Below are 19,203 nucleotides of genomic sequence, written 5' to 3' on the forward strand. Positions count from 1 at the left end.
ACTGATTAAGACTCTTTTGTAGGAGATGGTCTGACTTTATAGATGTTTTTACCTAATCATTTTTATAAAGTATGCTGTAGAATCTGTCTAAAGGATCATATGAGCCGTTTCTGTTCTGTTTGCCTTTTAAGATGGTGATGGAATTTCCTGACAATGTTTTAAATCTCGATGGACATCAGAATAATGGTGCACAATTAAAGCAGTTTATTCAGGTAAAGTTTTTTAAATCGTGTATAGTATATGTTTTAAACCATTTAATATTTAACTGTAACTTCTAATTTCTTTTTCTGTTGTTTGTGTTTTTGAGACCAGCTCTCACTGTTTAGTGGAACTCAGAATAGAATAGGCTGACCTTGAACTCGGAGAGATTTCTTGCTTCTTCCCTGCACGTGCTGAGAGTAAAGGCTTTTCTCACCACACAGTAGCTTCTGATTTGTTTTACCTAGGCTTCTCATTAGGTATTAGTAGTACACTGAAGTTGATTTCATTTTTTACTGTTGTAGTAAATGTAGTTACCTAGATTTACAGATCATGTGAAAGAATTGGGTTTTGTTCACATTATATAGGTTCAAAAAGTTTAACAGGTCATCATCTTTCCTAGTTTTTACAAGATAGGATTTGCAACATTTTATCAAGAACTTGTTGGGCCAGGGCTGTGACTTGGTGCTAAAATGTTTATCCATTTGGTCCCTAGTAACACACACACACACACACACACACACACACACACACAAACACACACACACACACACTTCTTTTTTAAAAGTTAATCCTATAATGTAAGTTTTCCAATTTTTTTATTTGTTTATTTAGGAAAAAGATACTTCTCAAATACTCAAAAATATATAACTAAGCCAAGCAGTGGTGGTGCGTGCCATTAATCCTAGCACTTGGGAGGCAGAGGCAGGCAGATCTTTGTGAGTTTGAGGCCAGCTTGGTCTACAAATTGAGTTCAGGTACAGCCAGAGCTGTGTTACACAGATAAACATGGAAAACAAAACAAACAACAGCAAAAAAAATTATATATATATAATTTATATATATATACACTTAAGAACCCCCCCTTTTTATTTATTTTATTTTGATTTTTTAATTTATTATTTATTTATTTTTGTTTCTCGAGACTGGGTTTCTCTTTAGCTTTGAGGCCTGTCTTGAAACTCGCTCTGTAGACTAGGCTGTCCTTGAACTCACAGAAATCCACCTGCCTCTACTTCCTGATTGCTGGGATTAAGGGGGTACACTTAGCATGAAAAATTAATAGTAAAAATGAAGAAATATTTGAATATTCTTTTCTTACCTATTTTTCTGGGAGTGTTAATTATAACATAATTGTTAACTCCCTTAAGTAGAAATTACCAGTGTTTTCCCATTTCTTTATTGCTGTGGTTCCTATTCATTTTTCTTCCTTGTCACACTCAGCAGATGATATTCATGTACACTAGCATTGTAGGTCCTACATTGGTAAGATAGGCCTTTTTTTTACCCAAGTATAGAAGCCAAACAGTAATGAAAAAGTAATTTTATGTTTTAAGAAGTATTCATCTTTCTTTTTACTTTCAGCGACATAGTATGCTTAAGCAACAAGATCTAAGTATTGCCATGGTGGTAACATCCCGGGAAGTCTTAAGTGCACTTTCTCAGCTTGTTCCATGTGTTGGTTGTCGGCGCAGTGTGGAACGCCTCTTTTCTCAGCTTGTAGATTCTGGAAATCCTGCCCTTGAACCTCTGACAGTAGGGCCCAAGGGAGTACTATCTCTGACTCGAAGCTGCATGACTGATGCAAAGAAACTTTATACATTATTTTATGTACATGGGTAAGTATGGTTAATTAAGAAACAACTTATTAATAAAATAGTTAATTTTAAACAACTTGATAAGAGTCGGGCCTTTCCCCTAAATTTCTCTAGGGTAAAGATTGAACTTAACAGTTTTATTGAGTAGCTTCTAATTTCTGCTGTAGTGTGGAGAGAGGTATATAGTAAGCAAATAAATGGTTGAGTATAAGTCACAAAGAAAACACTAAGATGGGCAGAAGTAAGAAAATGAGTGGTTCAAATTACTGTGAAGCATGTGGTCTGGGAACGCCCTTCTGATAATAGATGAATAAAGTAAGCAAGGGAGCCCTACATCTGTCTGGATGAAGGTACAAAAGGAAGAACAAGCATAAAGGGCCAGAGGTTAGCGTTTACTTGACTTGTCTGAAGAACAGCAAGGAGTCTGTGTTGGCTGGAGTCTGATGATAACAGTAATAAAAGGTCAGATCAGAAGAGTGATAAAGGTTCAGTCATGGCAGTGCCTCATAGTCATGCTGAGGTGGTTACTCTGAGTAGACGGGAAGCTTTGCAGAGTTCTGAGCAGATGAACAGACAATCTGACTTGGAATTTGGCCTCCAGTGACCTTTGTGTTCAGAATAAAGTGAAAAGGGGGTGCAAAGTATAAACATTTGGAGAAGTAGGTTGTTTAATGATAAATGGGGAAAGTGACTTGGGTTACTGGTGATAAAGACACTAAGAAATGATAGGATCCTGAAATATTTTGGGGATTTTGTATAAATTAATAAGGGGAGGGATAGCTTCTGTATCTTAGGTTTGTGGTATAACGTATAAGCAGACCAAGATACTTCTTGTCAAGACTAATGGCTTACCAGGACCCACACAGTTCAAGGAAAGAACCAACTCCCAAAAGTTGCCCTCTGAGCTTAACTTGTGATTGAACTCACCCAGTTGCATACTTTCATACATACATACATACATATATAAATATAATTAAAATAGTTTAGGTCCTTAAATTTTTTTTTTTTTTTGGTTTTTCGAGACAGGGTTTCTCGGTGTAGCTTTGGAGCCTGTCCTGGAACTCACTCTGTAGTCCAGGCTGGCCTCAAACTCACAGAGATCCGTCTGCCTCTTCCTCCTAAGTGCTGGGAGTAAAGGCGTGTGACACCACTGCCGGCTAACAGGGTTTTTTTTTTTGTTTGTTTGTTTGTTTGTTTTTAAAGTATAACAGATGATTTCCTTTTACTGAGATGGCAAGACTAGGCAGAAGTTTTTTAGTGTTCTTTTGTATATGCTAAGTTGGAGATTTTAATTGTTTATCAACAGTATATTTTTGTGTCGTTTACTAAGTATCAGTAAGAAAAGGTATTAAAAGACCAAACTCGGAGGCTCTTCAGTTTGGAGATGATGGTAGAGACTTCTGATTTATTTTTATTCATTTTTGAAGTTCAGTGGATTGATCCCAGGACCTCATGCTTATTAGGCAAGTACTCCACCTCTGAGCTATAGCTCTGATAGGGCTTTGGATTTTAACTGCTTGGGGAAAATAAAAAAAATAAAAAAAAGAAAGAAACTTCAGAGGAATAACATAATTTGATATATTATGATTTAACAGGATTACTCTTGCTGCAGAGTGAATTCTAATGTAAAAGGCAATGGTGGCACTATGGAACCATTTGGTAAATTGTAATTGATTAACTAGAGATTGGTGGGTTCAACAAGGGAGATAAGTGATAGGATTGTAGATATGTATGAAAATTATAAAAGTTAATTGACAGGCTTTGCTAGTTGGTTGGATGTATATGGTATGTAGTAGTATTGCACATTACATATATTTATTCTGTATATATACATTACTATATGTTTTATATTTATTTGTGTGCACTCCCATGCAATAGCTTGTGTGAAGGTCAGTGAACAACTTTAGGGAGTCAGTTCTCCTACCATGGGAGTCCCAAATCATCAGGCTTGGCAGCCAGTTCCCATTACCCACGAGCCATCTTGCCAGCCCAACATTGTATAGTCATACAAAATTTTTGTGGTTGACCTCTAAAAGATAGCATGTATTTGTATAACATTTGAGTAAAGGAAGCTGGGTGAAAGTCATGTAAGCAGTCTCTAAAATGTCAGGGTGTCAGACACATGGTAGGTACCAGGATAAGAGTGATAGTCTAGGGAAAGAAAGCATTGCTTGAAGTAGGTTTCTTCCAGCTGAACTGGCTAGAAATGGGGAGGGAAAAGTTAGTGTAGACAACTTTGCATAAGAGTTTATTAAAGACATCTTCAGGATAGGTAATGTCTATGTAATGTTGTTAAATATACTTCTCACAAAAAGGCATCTAATAGAGATTTTCAAAATTTGAAAGAGAAATAACAAACCTTTAATGGTTTATTTTTCACTAGGTCCAAACTAAATGATATGATAGATGCTATTCCAAAAAGTAAGAAGAACAAGCGATGTCAGTTGCACTCCTTAGATACACACAAGCCTAAACCTTTGGGGTAAGTAGAAGTAAATACCAAAATGCTTCATTGATGTTTAAGTATATAAATGTTGGTCATATTCAGCAAAAATGATAATATATTGCTAGTTGCGTTAACTGGATTACATTCTGACATATGTCAAAATAAATATGTTCTTGGTTTCTATTGGCTTTTCTGCATTGAAACTGTAAGGTTACTGACTTTTAAGTTTTTCCTTTAAGTGTGTTTTACAAGGAATTTTTTGAGAAATTTATGTCACTGATTTTAAAGTTTTCAAAGTAGTTTTCAAAGTTTTCTTTGATCTGTACTATCATGTTTAAATTATTTTTGTCTTATTTCTAGGTTTTCCTAATTTATTAAGGATTTTAAAAAGCCTTAATAAGTTATGGTAGTGTGTGTTTGTATAATTAATTTTCAGTTTTCTTGGTTTAGTGTATAATACTGGTTTGCCCCTATTTCCTGGCATAGTATCTCAGTTGTTTGCTGGTTTGCCTTTAATAACTACTTGGGGAAATATAATTTAAAGGGAATTTTAAAGAAAATTTTGTTTGGAGGAGAATAAGGTGAAATAAAAGTGTTCTAAGTTTACTTAAATATATCAATGTCGTTGGAACCATCTTATAGACATTTTCCTTAACATAAAGACCTAGATACCCAGGTCTTCCTATGCCCAGGAAAAATAATGTTTTAAAAGTTTTTATCAAGCTGGGTGGTGGTGGCGCACACCTTTAATCCCAGCACTCGGGAGGCAGAGGCAGGTGGATCTTTGTGAGTTCGAGGTCAGCCTGGTCTACAAGAGCTAGTTCCAGGACAGGAACCAAAAGCTGCGGAGAAACCCTGTCTCGAAAAATCAAAAAAAAAAAAAAAAATTTTTTTTTTCTTATCAGCCCGGTGCTGGTAGTGCATGCCTTTAATCCCAACACTCAGGTGGCAGAGACAGGTGGATCTCTGTGAGTTTGATGCCAGCCTGGTCTACAGAGCAAGTTCTAGGACAGGCTCCAGAGCTACAGTTCTCCTGTCTCGAAAAACCAAAAAAAAAAAAAAAACATTTATCAGGGCCCAGTGTGTGACACAACACTTGGAAATGGATGCAGGTGAATCCCTTTGAGTTTGAAGCTAGGCTGGTCTACATAACAAGTTCTGGCCAGGTTGTGGTGGCAGCGCACGCCTTTAATCCCAGCACTCGGGAGGCAGAGGCAGGCGGATCTCTGTGAGTTCGAGGCCAGCCTGGTCTACAAGAACTAGTTCCAAGACAAGTACCAAAAAGCTACAGAGAAACCCTGTCTCGAAAAAAAAAACAAGTTCTAGGCTAGTCAAGGCTACATAGTGAAACCCTGACTCTCAAAAAGAAACAAGACAAAAAAAAAATCAAGAAAGCTGTTAAATATAGAGAAATAGAAAGACCGTGAAGTAGAGACTTAATATTTGAGACAGCATCTCAGTATGTTGCCTTAAGCTAGTCAGGATCAAGTGATCCCCAACCTCAGCCTTCTGAGCACAAATGGAGACTGTAGACACTCCTCCCATCCTGTGTGCTGTGCTCAGATTTAGTGCTTACCAAACTTTGAAACATTTGTGTCACTCATCTATCTGCCTTTTTCTTTGCTGAAGTATTTTAAGGAAAGTTCAAGGCACCTGCTGTTCTCTGTTCGCATACATCTTTAAAACAGATGAACATTTTCATGCCCACAATGGGCATTAACTATATTAACAGCAGAGTTAACTATAATTATCTAATACTCAGTTGATACTCAAGATTTCCTTATTGTGCCTGACAGTATCTTGCATTGGTTTGTTGAGGTAGAATCTAAACAAGAGCCATATATTCCAGAGAATCTAAATACACAGGGTATTATGAAACCAACAGAGGTCTTTATAGTCTAGAGTAGCTCCTAAGTAAGTTATTTTGCATTCTTGTGGGATTTTGTTGTTACTTGAAAACGGCTCGTGCAGCCCTGGCTGGCCTTGAACATTCTATATAGTTTGTATAGTGGAAGTTTACCTTGCACTCCTGATCTTGTCAGTACCTCCCTAGTACTGAGATAGCGGGCATGGACTGGCTTCTACGTCTGTCTTAAGTACGTGTTTTTATCAGTATCGTTCCATAGAGGACTCCTCTCCTCGTCCCATTAGAAAATGAGCTAAACAGTATGGTATAGTAAAAAAAAAAAAAAAAAAGGCCTGCCTTCTGGTTTTGTTTTCTTCTCTTCTTCCTCGTCCTTCTCTTCGGTTTTGTTGTTTGTCTTTTTTTTTTTTGTGGTTCTGAGGGTTGAACCCAGGGCTTCACACATGAGTACTAATCAGGTATTCTACCACTAAGTTATACTTTAGCCTCTTTATGCATGTACTTTATTGAGGACTAATAAAAAGCAGTAGATAGCCCAGCATCTTATATAGCTGTTCTCAATGCTATTTTATGTGAAGATCAGTTCTTCCTGTTTTGTTCCAACTTCTACTCTGCTTTGCCAGATATCTCCTTCTATTTAATGGATAAGTAGCTACATCTTCCAATCTTGTAGCTTTCAAGTGAAAAAATAAATCTCTGTAACCCTCATGTTCCCTTTCAGGTACAACTTCTCTACATGGAAAGTCAATTTTTTGAAGATTGTTTATTGAATGTGAAGTGAATATAAATGGAGCTGGTTGATCTTAAGGATTAAGGAGTGTGACTTTGCTAAGATAGCTTTGGTTATTCTTCAGTGTATGTAGATAGTCTGATTATAGTCTGTTTAGTCAGGATGCCTTGAAAGGCTTCCACAGTTGTTTGCTGTTGGAAGTCCTCATTTTATGTTCTTTCCTCAGGTTTTTGTTAAATTTTCACACTTTTTTTCCAAGGAATGAATACTCGCTGGGTTTCAGCTTAATAAAGGGCAGTGATTCAGTCATCTTTACTGAGTGTTCTTTTAGCTGTGCAAGTAAATCCTAGTTATTTTCTGTCTGGAAGTTTGGTATCTGAAAGAAAGATCCAGGCCAAACTTATAGGCCAGTAGTTAGTGATTAAGGGTAAGGTAATATGAGAAAACGGTATGTAAAATTATGTAGCAAGAGCAGAGAGTGCTGGGAGATTCTGGTTAATGGTGCAACAGAAGCTGCTGATCAGAAAATTGAGTATGGCCAAATGGGTAGGAGGAAGCTGGTCTGGTTAGCTGTATTGAATGTTCCTGAGTCACTGAGGACCCCGTCGTGAACACTGGTTTAACAGCTCTGATGAAGAGCACAGCTGGTGTTGAGTGGAAGCAGAGTCTAGATTGGAGTGGACCGAAGATGAATACAAGATTGTAGTAGGTTAGATCGCATGGAAAGCACAGGAGGAGGAGGAGGAGGAAGTGACTTTGAAAGAGTACTCTTCAGGAAGCAGGTCTTGAATCACCTGAGGCATAGGCCTAGATCTGATCTCAGTGGGAGGTCACTTAAACCTGACTGTCAAAGAGGAATAGAAAATTGAGAGAGGGGATTTAACATGCAAGATAGATCAGGAGCTGACATTTCGCTGTCAGAGTAGGTAGACCTGAACCTTGGTTTGGCCCTTCCCCCTTACTGGGGTTAAAGTGCTGGATTGTATAATGACGTGATGTTAAGCCATGAGTTGAGAAATACTTATTTAGCTATGAAAAGACTCAGGTTATTCCATCTTAAGCAAGTGTGACATTTAATTTCTAGGATTGTAATGAGACCTGCAGAAGATCAGGCAGGATCCAGTTCAGGATTAGCAAAAAATCTAGAAGACTATTCTTGACTGGAATCTAGACATTTCTGTAGGAATGCACAACTGCCACACAGCAAAATGCACAACCAATACCACACTGAAACTAGTTGGGGAAGAGGGGCTGGGAAAATTCTCAGTAAGTTTAAAGAAATTATGTGTGTAGTACTTCCTATTAGCATAGGCGGTATAGTGTGTGCATCTTAGCCTGCTATTTTTATTAAGTATAAACTTAACATATTTTGTTAGATTAATATATGACTTTCATGGCTACTTGGAAAAGTGAAGGTAAATAAGTTTTGTTGTCATTGGCTAACTGTAAATAAGAGTGCTTTAAACAATAATCATTTAATGATCACATTAAATAGAGAATTTTCAATTGTTTAAAGATCGATACATGTTTAGTGGGTGAAAAGACTGTATAACTTTTTAAGTACCATTTTGGCTTTAGAACATTTCAAGTGTATTTGCTTGTAAAATACTCAACATATAAACCAGTTTCTATTTTTATAACTGTAAATAATGTGAAATAATATCGAGTAACTTGATAGTCAAGTATTTGAAATAAACATATGAAACACATTAAATAACAATGTATTAAGATTAAATATGTAATCTGTTATTCAAATTTGCACAGTTATCTTACTAATTTCTTAATATGTTAAAGAATTCATGATTTTAACATAGACCTTAGAAATGATTTCTTCAGGTTATCTCAGTGTCACTAAGCTTTGTACCATACTGTACTGCAGTGAAGGGAGCAGTAGCAGTGTCAGTTCAGAGAAGTTAAGTACAGATAAGAGAAGTAGTGAAGACCACAGGAAGGACAGCAAGTGTAGGATCATTTTCCATTATGGACCTTTCCAGGGAACAGCCAGGTAAAACAAAGCACTCCTTTATTCTGCCTTTTTAAATCTTTTACCTCATATATGCCTCCTTGTCACTAATACTTAACTCTTCTTACAGAGGATGTTGGATGGATGTATGGGAACTAATGTCCCAGGAATGCAGGGATGAAGTAGTTTTAATTGACTCCAGTTGTCTCTTAGAAACACTAGAAACATATCTGCGAAAGCACAGGTAAGTGGAAAGTTCATTATGATATAGTGGGGAGGGTATCTTAGGTGTCAGTCATTCAGAGTAGCCTATCACTGGCTTCCTTTGTATAAAAGTATTCCAGTATTCTTCCTGTTGTTATCTGGCAATAGGGGTTAGGGTAGTTAATTTCTCAATGAGGTGCTTTTGAGTGTTAGCCTTCTTATCTCTTCTTTTTAAAGATTTGTTATTATCATTATGCATTTTTTTTGAGACAGGGTAGCCCTGGAGCGGTGGGATTACATGGGCCACCATACCCAGTATTTATTATTTTTAAGTGTGTGTGAAGCTTGATCAGAGTTCCTGGGACTCTTAGAACTGGAGTTATAGGCAGTTGTGGGCTGCTTGACATAGTTGCTGGGAATCAAAATTCGGTCTTACAAGAGTAGTGCTTGTTCTTAACCATGGATACCATCTCTCCTGTTTCTCTTGTCTTCTTCTTCTTTTTTTTTTTTTTTTTGTAATTTTTATTGGTTATTCTAGATTGGTCTTTCATGAAATATGGGTGGATTGAATATATTAAAGGTATAGTTAATCACTTTAGGAAGAATATATTATTAATCATATTTGATTTGTTTTCAAAATTAAATTAGCAACTTTTTTTGGCCTAGAGTTGTAGCATGTATGAGCTCTGGGTTAGATCCTCAACCCAGCGTAAACTCAGCATGGTTGAACAAGATTGTAATCCGAGCACTTGGGAGGTAGAGACTAGATGGTCATGAGTTCAAGGCAGCCTGGGATACAAGCCACCTGGCTTTCACCTAAAAAGCTTTTCATTTCCTAATTTGAAATATTTCCTCTGTTTGTCAGAGCCTTTAAATAGAGTTACAATGTATTTGTTTCATGTAACCTCAAATTTTTCTTTTTAGAGTAGTGTTACAAAGGAATTTTTAAAGTGCTATTAGCATTTGGAATCCTTTAGGAAAGGAAAGAAACTGGTAAATGAATCCTCTAGTGATTGCATTGTTATTGGGGCCAGTTCTGTTATTACAAATTTGCTACATTTGACTTGGGAATAGATAATGACTTTGCCTTCACTTTAAAAAACAAGAATTATAAGCCGGCGGTGGTGGCGCACGCCTTTAATCCCAGCACTCGGGAGGCAGAGGCAGGTGGATCTCTGTGGGTTCGAGGCCAGCCTGGTCTACAGAGCTAGTTCCAGGACAGGAACCAAAAAGCTACGGAGAAACCCTGTCTCGAAAAATCAAAAAAAAAAAAAAAAAAAAAAAAAACAAGAATTATAAAAACAGGTGTTAACAAAATTGGTGTTTAAATGGCAACAAACTAATGAACTGCATACTCAGTTCCTTTTTTTTTTTTTTTTTTTTTTTTACTTACAAACTTTCTCATTTTTGTCTTTTTGGTTGGTTATCAAAAAGTAGACAGTGTACTTGATTATTTGGATTTGGGAGAGGAGACAAAATACAAAATGTTTGTCCTATGTCTTTTAAGTATGAATCGGTTTACCCAAAAGGTATCTTTGGGATCGTATAACAAACTAATGTTCTCAAGTTTCCTGTGTTTTGGTTTTATTTTATTTATTTTTTTAGTTTTCTTTTTTTAAATTGATTTTTATTGAGCTCTACATTTTTCTCTGCTCCCCTCCCTGCCTCTCCCTTTCCCCCTTCAACCCTCCCCCAAGGTCCCCATGCTCCCAATTCAGAACATCTTATCTTTTTCTACTTTCTACTTCCCATGTAGATTAGATCTATGTAAGTCTCTCTTAGTGTCCTCATTGTTGTCTAAGTTCTCTGAGATTGTGGTTTGTAGGCTGGCTTTCTTTGCTTTATGTTTAAAAAACCACCTATGGGTGAGTACATGTGATAATTGTCTTTCTGTGTCTGGGTTACCTCACTCAAAATGATGTTTTCTAGTTCCATCCATTTTCCTGCAAAATTCAAGCTGTCGTTATTTTTTTCTGCTGTGTAGTACTTCGTTGTGTAAATGTACCACATTTTCCTTATTCATTCCTTTGGTCGAGGGGCATTTAGGTTGTTTCCAGGTTCTGGCTATGACAGACAATGCTGCTATGAACATAGTTGAGCACATGGCCTTGTGGCACGATTGAGTATCCTTTGGATATATACCCAAAAGTGGCATTACTGGGTCTTGAGAAAGATTGTTTCCTAATTTTCTGAGAAATCGCCACACTGACATCCAAAGGAGTTGTACCAGCTTGCATTCCCACCAGCAATGCGAAAGTGTTCTTTTTTCCCCACAACCTCTCCCGCATAAGTTGTCATCAGTGTTTTTGATCTTGGCCATTCTTACAGGTGTAAGATGGAATCTCAGAGTTGTTTTGATTTACATTTCTCTCATGTCTAAGGATGTTGAACATTTCCTTAAGTGTCTTTCAGCCATTTTAGATTCCTCTGTTGAGAGTTCTCTGTTTAGGTCTCAAAACCTAAAAAAATAACCTCTGTCTGATGTGGGGTTATTGAAAATCTTTTCCCATTCTGTAGGCTGTCGTTTTGTCTTGTTGACCATGTCCTTTGCTTTACAGAAGCTTTTCAGTTTCAGGAGGTCCCATTTATTAATTCTTTCTTTCAGTGTCTATGTTGCTGGGCTTATATTTAGGAAATGGTTCCCTGTGCCAATGTGTTCAAGTGTATTTCTCACTTTCTCTTCTATAAGGTTCAGTGTGGCTGGCTTTATGTTCAGGTCTTTGATCTATTTGGATTTGAGTTTTGTGCATGGTGATAGATAGGGGTCTATTTTCATTCTTTGACATGTTGATATCCAGTTATGCCAGCACCACTTGTTAAATATGCTTTCTTTTTTCCATTTGATATTTTTTGCTTCTTTGTCAAATATTAGGTGTTTGAAGATGTGTGGATTGATTTCTGGGTCTTCTATTCGGTTCCATTGGTCCTCCTGTCTGTTCTTATGCCAATACCAGGCTGTTTTCAATACTGTAGCTTTGTAGTAGAGTTTGTAGTCAGGGATTGTAATGCGTCCAGAAGTTATTTTTGTTTTATTTATTTATTTATTTAGTATACAATATTCTGTCTGTGTGTCTGCCTACAGGCCAGAAGAGGGCATCAGATCTCATTTCAGATGGTTGTGAGCCACCATGTGGTTGTTGGGAATTGAACTCAGGACCTTTGGAAGAGCAGTCAATGCTCTTAACCACTGAGCCATCTCTCCAGCCGCCCTGAAGTTCTTTTATTGTACAGGATTGTTTTGACTATCCTGGGTGTTTTGCTTTTCCATATGAAGTTGAATACTGTTCTTTCGAGGTCTGTGAAGAATTTTTCTGGGATTTTGATGGGTATTGCGTTGAATCTGTGATTTTATTTTAATAAGGAGATACCGAGTATTTTATAAATATCTTAAGAAAATTTGATTAGAAAAATTTTATACGTAAAAAAGATATATTGAGTTTGTATAGAATTTGTTCTATCCATTAAAACTTTGTAACAATTTTTTTGTTTTGTGTGTATATACTAATACTTGTGCATGGATGCACAGTTCCACAGCTCCTGTGGTGGTCGGAGGACAACTTGTACTCACTTTTTTCTTTACACCTTTACATGGGTTTGGGAGTTTGAACTCAAGGTGCTAGGACTTCAGGGCAAGCACTTTTACAATGGAGTCACCTCAGGTTTTTTATTTTATATATATTTGTATGAATTTGAATGTATGTTTGCAAACCACATGTGTGTAGGTGCTTATCGAAGCCAGAAGGGGGCATTGAATTCCCTGGTATTGGAGTTACAAACAGCCATTAGTCACCTGATATGGGTGCTGAGGACCAAACCTGTGTCCTCTGCACGAGCAAAAAGTTTTCTTAACTCCCAAGCCATCTTTCCAGGCTCTCTATGCCTCAGTTTTTAAGACAAAAATAATTACAGGATATATACAGGGTTTACTATGGGATTAGGTTAAATTGTGAGGACTGACGACATAATAAAGTTCACTTCGGATGCTTTGGCAGTGTAATACGCGTCATTGTTTGCAGATCCTTATCACTGCTCAGCTCTTACAGCTTCCTTTCAGTTTTTGAGGTGTAATCTGTTTCAGTTGGTTTCTAAATGGCCTTATTATATACTACTCCCTCCTTCTTTTCTGTCTCTCTTCTGTTTCTGTCTGCTTGTCATCAGGCCTGATAACCCAGAACCTTCACAGAGGAAGGAGAGAGATTTGATTCCAGGAAATTTTATTCTGACCTCTACACATAGGCTGTGACGCTTGCCCAGCCATTTTGCAAACCCTCTCCTTCCTTCATTCCATCCTTCTGTCCTTCCATGCTTCCATCCTTTTGTCCTTCTGTCCTTCCTTGGAATAAAGTCTTGCTGTGTTGCTCAGGCTGGCATCAAACTCCTAGGCACAAGTGTTCCTCCTGTTTCAGTTTCTCAAGTAATGAGGGTCACATACCACCATATACCCAGATGCCCTCCTTTTAAAAGTCTGAATAATGTCCAAATATAGAACACATTTCCTTTATTCATCCATTGATGAATGTCTAGATCATTTACAATCTTGGCTGTTGTGAATATTGCTATTGTGAATGTGGGTCTGCCAAATATACGTAGTTTATTCCTAGAAGTGTGACTTCTTTTTTTTTTTTTTTTAAAGATTTATTTATTAAGCTTACAATGTACTGCTGGCAAGGAAGGCACCAGATCTCATTACAGATGGTTGTAAGCCACCATGTGGTTGCTGGGAATTGAACTCGGGACCTCTGGAAGAGCAACCAGTGCTCTTCCCTCTGAGCCATCTCTCCAGCCCCTCTGAGCCATCTCTCCAGCCCCTCTGAGCCATCTCTCCAGCCCCGAAGTGTGACTTCTTGATCATATAGTAGTTTTTTAAAATTTTATTTATTTGTACTGGAATGATATAAGCATGCTACATGTAGGCAGAGGTCAGAGGATAGCTTCCAGAAGTTAGTTACCTTCTATTATGTGGGTCATAAAAGTTAAACTCAGATCTCCAGGTTTGGCAGCAGTCAGCACATTTACTCACCAAGAAGCCATCTCACCTGCCTCTGCAGTTTTTATTTTGAGGAACCTCCATCCAGGCTTCCATAGTGTTCTGTCTTTTTAATTTTTCTTTTAACTTTTTTTTTCTTTAAATAGGCTCTCACCAAACTGACTGGCCTGAAACTCGTTCTGTAGACTGGGCTGTCCTTGAACTCATAGAGATCCACCTGCCTCTGCCTCCTGAGTGTTTAGGATTAAAGGCTTGCACCATTGATCGCAGTGTGTTTTTTTTAATGTTCCTACCCACAGCATGCAGCAGTAATTTCTTTACGTTCCTACTACCACTTGTTTTTCATCTGGGTTTTTGTTTCACTTGTGGTTTATTGATAGTAATTATCTTAGTAGGAGTGAGGGCACTAATTATGGTTTTGACTCTGCATTGGTGATACTGAGGATTTTCTCACATGCTTACTGGCCATGTGTGTATCATCTCTGAGAATATGTAACCCAGGGACCATGTGAGCTTCCACAGACCTGCTCATTTTTTAAATTGGGTTTCTTTTTGGACCTGGCATGGTAGTTCATGTCTGTAATCCCAGCACTTGGGTTATAGAAGCAGGTAGATCTCTGTTCTGCATGTTTGATCCCATCTTGCTCTCTACATAGTGAGTCCCATACTAGCCAGGGCTACATAGTGATATCCTGTTTCAAATGTTGGGGAGTATGTAGGTGATTTTTTTTTTTTGTTTGCTTGTTTGTTTTATTTTTGAGATTGAATCTCACTGTGTACCTCTGGCTGTTCGGAACTCAGAGATCCGCCTGCCTCTGCCTTCCAAGCACTGGGCCTAAAGGTGTGCGCCACTATGTCTAGCTAAGAGATGGGATTCTTTTGAGATTTTTTTTCTTATATATAAACATAGTGTAGCTTGTTTGGGTTTGGCCTAGAACTTGAGTTGTAGACCAGGCTGGCCTTGAATTTGGAATAATCCTTCTGTTTCTGACTTTAATGCTAGGGTTATAGGCATGCACGACTATGTCTGGTTTAAGAAACATACCTGCCTATATATATATGTACCTATTTTATATATCTATATATAAATGTGTTTGTGTGTGTGCATGTGTGTATTATTGATCCAGCATCTACGTTAGGCTTGGCTTCCTCTGTGTTGGGATTACAGGTGTAAATCACTATATTTAACTTACAGGAATTTTTTATATTCTGGATATTAATCCCTACTCAGATGTTTTCCCTGATTCTGTGGTTGCTTGTCCACTGTTTACTCTTTTTGTTTCTTTGGTTTTTAGAGACAGGGTTTCTCTCTGTAGCTCTGTCTGTCCTAGAACTCATTCTGTAAGCCAGGCTGGCCTCAAATTCAGATAACTCTTTGCTTCTGCCTCCGCAGTGCTGGGTTTAAAAGTGTGTGCTACCACCTCCTGGCTTCCTCATTTTTTTTTTTAGTATTTATTTATTTTAGTAGATTGTTCTTATTATGTGTATGCAGGAGCCTCATGGATGTTAGAAGAGGCGTCAGATCCCTTGGAATTAGAGCCAGACAGCTGTGAGCTACTGTGAGTGCTGGAACTGAACTCCAGTTCTGGGAGTAGCAAGTACTCTTAATTGCTGAGCCATTTCTCCAGCTTTGCTTTGCTATTTGAAGCTTTTTTTTATGATTTATTTTTTATTTTATGTGTATTGGTGTTTTGCTTCCATGTATGTCTGTGTGAGGGTGTTGAATCCCCTAGAACTGGAGTTACAGACAGTTGTGAGCAGCCATTGCTATTTACAGCTGAGCCATCTCTCCAGTCCAGCTTAGAAGTTTTTAAGTTTAATGAAGTATATTTTGCTTTTGTTGTGTTTTGATATCATATCCAAGAGATTGTTGTCTAGTCTAATGCTGTGATATTTTCCACCTGTATTCCAAGAGATTTATGTCGTTAGGTTTTAATATCGGTGTCTTCAATCTATTTTGAGTTAATTTTTAAATTTCCCCATGATCATTTTCAAAGCATTAGTGAAGTAGAATGATTTAATGTGAGTCTTGTCAGTCTTACTGCCTGCTAACCTCGAAGGCTTAAATATCCTCTAATTTAACATGTATTTATTTCCTTAAAGAAAGATAATTATCTTTTATGGGGACAGAAAGACCTGAAGGCAGTAAAAATAATACATGATAGTTGCAAGAATAAATAAAATAGTAAGAAGCTTAAGGCAGAAATAATAGGCAGGTTGGTGTGTGCCTGTAGCCATTGCTACTTCCACTTTCTGGGGAGGCAGAGGCAAGAAGATTTTTACAAGCCCAAGGTTTCAGGAATGGCCTAAGGAGTGTAATGAGCCTCCTCCACCCTAGTGTGTGTGCATGTGTATACAAATGCATTTGTTCATGAGAACACCTTTATAGATGAGAGGTTGATACCAAGTTTCTTCCTCTGAAGCAGGTCTCTCACTGAACCTAAACCTGGAGCTTGCCATTTTGCTAGACTGACTAGCAAGTAATCCTCAGATCTCTCTCTCTTGCCCTCCAGCTCTAGGCTACACGTGCATGCTGTCAAACTCATCTTTTTATGTGGGTCCTCATGCTTACATAACAAGCTCTTTACTCACTGATTCATTTCCTAGTTCCCCCTTGTTCTCTTTTTAAGGTATATTTTTGTTTTAGTTCTGTGTATGTCTGTGATTATGTGCACATGAGTGCAGGTGCCTACAGAGGCCAGAAGAAAATATTGGATCTCCTAGAGCTGGAGTTACAGGCATTTGTAAACTATCCAATGTACATGCTGGTTCTGAATTCGGGTCCTTTGATCAGGAAGCACTTAACCCTAGAGCCATCTTTTTTGTTGTTAAAATGTTTCTTCTCTCTTCTATGCTATACTTGAAATAAAAATACTAATAAGAATTCAGGCAGCTTAAACCAGGGGAGAGTACACTGAAATGAAATGACAGTGAAGGCTATACTAGCTGGTTCCATATTTAATAGCAGGAACTAGGAAGAAGTTGGAACTAAGAAAATGATGTTGCCTTGGAACACTGAGTTTAAGGAGCTGCCTACTAGGAGTCTCACAGCGTCTCACATGGTTTTACATTATGGGTATAGTCTTCAGGCAAGAAGAATAGAGTCTTGATCTCTTGGTTATGAATCATCTTTATAAACTGAACCATGGATGTGTACACATGGGTGCAGGTGATTACAGAATTTATTTGAGAAATGAATTTAAGTCAGACTCAGAATTTCTTACATCACAGCGAGACTCTGCTGAGAGTCTATCCTGGTTCTTGTTTTGCGATTCAAAACTAGAGAAACCAGATTTTGTGGATCATGGTGATTGTGAAGGCAGGAGGATCACATGTATGTCATGAAGCATGCATATATCTGCCTTACTCGTAGCCCACGTCCTTCTCCAGTTTAAAATCATTTCCAGTTGACAATGCTGCATTCCATGGAATCCTTAAATTTGCATTTAACATGTATGTTTTTATTTTTTTTTTATTACTTTTGAAACTTTATTGTTATGGCTGGTTTTGAATTCACAAAAGATCCACCTGCTTCTGGAGTCTTACCTCATTGTTAATTTCAGAGTTTTTGTTTTTTTAACAGGTTTTGCACTGATTGCAAAAATAAAGTTCTCCGAGCATACAATATCCTCATTGGTGAACTTGACTGCAGCAAAGAGAAGGGCTACTGTGCTGCACTGTATGAAGGCTTGCGGTGCTGTCCACATGAGCGACACATACATGTTTGCTGTGAAACAGATTTCATTGCACATCTCTTGGGTCGTGCTGAGCCAGAGTTCGCAGGAGGGTATGAGTATGTAGTTTGCTAGAATGGGCTATCTAGCGCTTTGCTTCATTTTATTACTCAAAGTTTGTTTCTATCACCTCTGCCTCACTACATAAGATATATGTACAGATTAAGGTGTCCTGAAAAGATTGACTTCTTAATTGAATGAAACTATGGGCAAAGTATTCTGGTGTTTGGTTTAATCCTCTGCTCCTCATTTCTGGAAAAGAGGTAGGCTTTTACTATAGATTATCATTTTTGCTTGAAAATGATTGAAAAGAATGCGTCTTCATGCATCCTGCTTTATCATGTTTAGATTTTATTCTCAATGATGGTTTTCCATAGAAATTGGGTTTTTGGAACAAGGAGTTAAGAAGTGCTTTTTTGAATGTAATTCATGGACTGTGTATATTATTATTTCATTATTAAATGGTAGAACAGCCTAAATTAGTATCTCTGGCTTTGTAATGAGAATAAAACTGGAATTAAATTATTCATAGTTATACATCAAACCCATTTTCCCTTTGGGTTTTATGTCAACTCTCTTTTGAGTACTGGTTTTCAGCTGGAAGTTGTTAAATTCAGAAGCTCACTATAGTACTGTGAATACTTCTGCTAGACTGGCACTATAGAAGGCCTTGTCTTGATTGAATCACTTTGGAATTGCCTCTCCCCGATTCATTGTCAAACTAACTTACCAAAAAATGGTTAAATTTTACTATAACTGGAAGTTGAAAGGAGTCTACCATGTCTACTGTGAGATACACACTTCCATGACTTCTAGGCTCCAAAACCCATATCCTTAGAGCCAGTTCCTGAATTACCTTACTTTACCAATATTAGAATTCAGTTCTTGAATGTACATTTATCAATGGTTAAAAGTGTGTGTGGTGTGTGTGTGTGAGAGAGAGAGAGAGCGCGCGCAAGGGGGGGGGGACGGACAGAGAGAGAGAGAGAGAGAGAGAGAGAGAGAGAAAGGAGAGAGAGGGGCTGGCTGGCTGGCTGTATTTAAAGTCTGGATTTTCAAGTTTTACTGTTTCGGTTAAGGAATTAGAAATTAATGTTGAATTGTACTGAATAGGCGAAGAGAAAGGCATGCTAAGACAATAGATATAGCTCAAGAAGAAGTTCTGACCTGCTTGGGAATTCATCTTTATGAACGACTGCATCGGATCTGGCAAAAACTCCGGGCTGAAGAACAAACATGGCAGATGCTCTTCTATCTTGGTGTTGATGCTTTACGTAAGAGCTTTGAGGTAAGAACAGTGAATTCTGACTGGGATATATTAGTCATGGCCTAATCTTTTTTCTTTTCTTTTTTTTCCCTTGGTTTTTCAAGACAGGGTTTCTCTGTAACTCTGACTGTCTAGTACTAGAACTAGCTCTGTAGACAAGGCTGACTTCAAACTCATAGAGATCCGCCGGTCTCTGCCTCCTGAGTGCTGGG

General features: G+C 37.8%; 1 protein-coding gene across 5 annotated transcripts in view; it reads left to right on the forward strand.

Annotated features, from left to right (window-relative positions):
• Ggnbp2 (gametogenetin binding protein 2) overlaps window positions 1–19,203 on the forward strand; it is a 38,122-nt gene that overhangs the window by 9,672 nt on the left and 9,247 nt on the right. For 2 of the 5 annotated variants that reach the window (XM_041664065.1, XM_041664066.1), the window contains 7 exons: window positions 132–212; window positions 1,564–1,817; window positions 4,180–4,278; window positions 8,716–8,841; window positions 8,930–9,043; window positions 17,574–17,783; window positions 18,838–19,012. In XM_041664065.1, the coding sequence (XP_041519999.1) occupies window positions 132–212; window positions 1,564–1,817; window positions 4,180–4,278; window positions 8,716–8,841; window positions 8,930–9,043; window positions 17,574–17,783; window positions 18,838–19,012 (1,059 nt within the window). The remainder of the gene's footprint in view (window positions 1–131; window positions 213–1,563; window positions 1,818–4,179; window positions 4,279–8,715; window positions 8,842–8,929; window positions 9,044–17,573; window positions 17,784–18,837; window positions 19,013–19,203) is intronic. The other 3 variants (XM_041664061.1, XM_041664062.1, XM_041664063.1) reach the window with 3 other exon arrangements.

The sequence above is a fragment of the Microtus oregoni genome, unplaced genomic scaffold (genome assembly GCF_018167655.1).
Source record: "Microtus oregoni isolate MIOR12 unplaced genomic scaffold, Mior012 000015F_ref0000493, whole genome shotgun sequence".
Classification (NCBI taxonomy): domain Eukaryota; kingdom Metazoa; phylum Chordata; class Mammalia; order Rodentia; family Cricetidae; genus Microtus; species Microtus oregoni.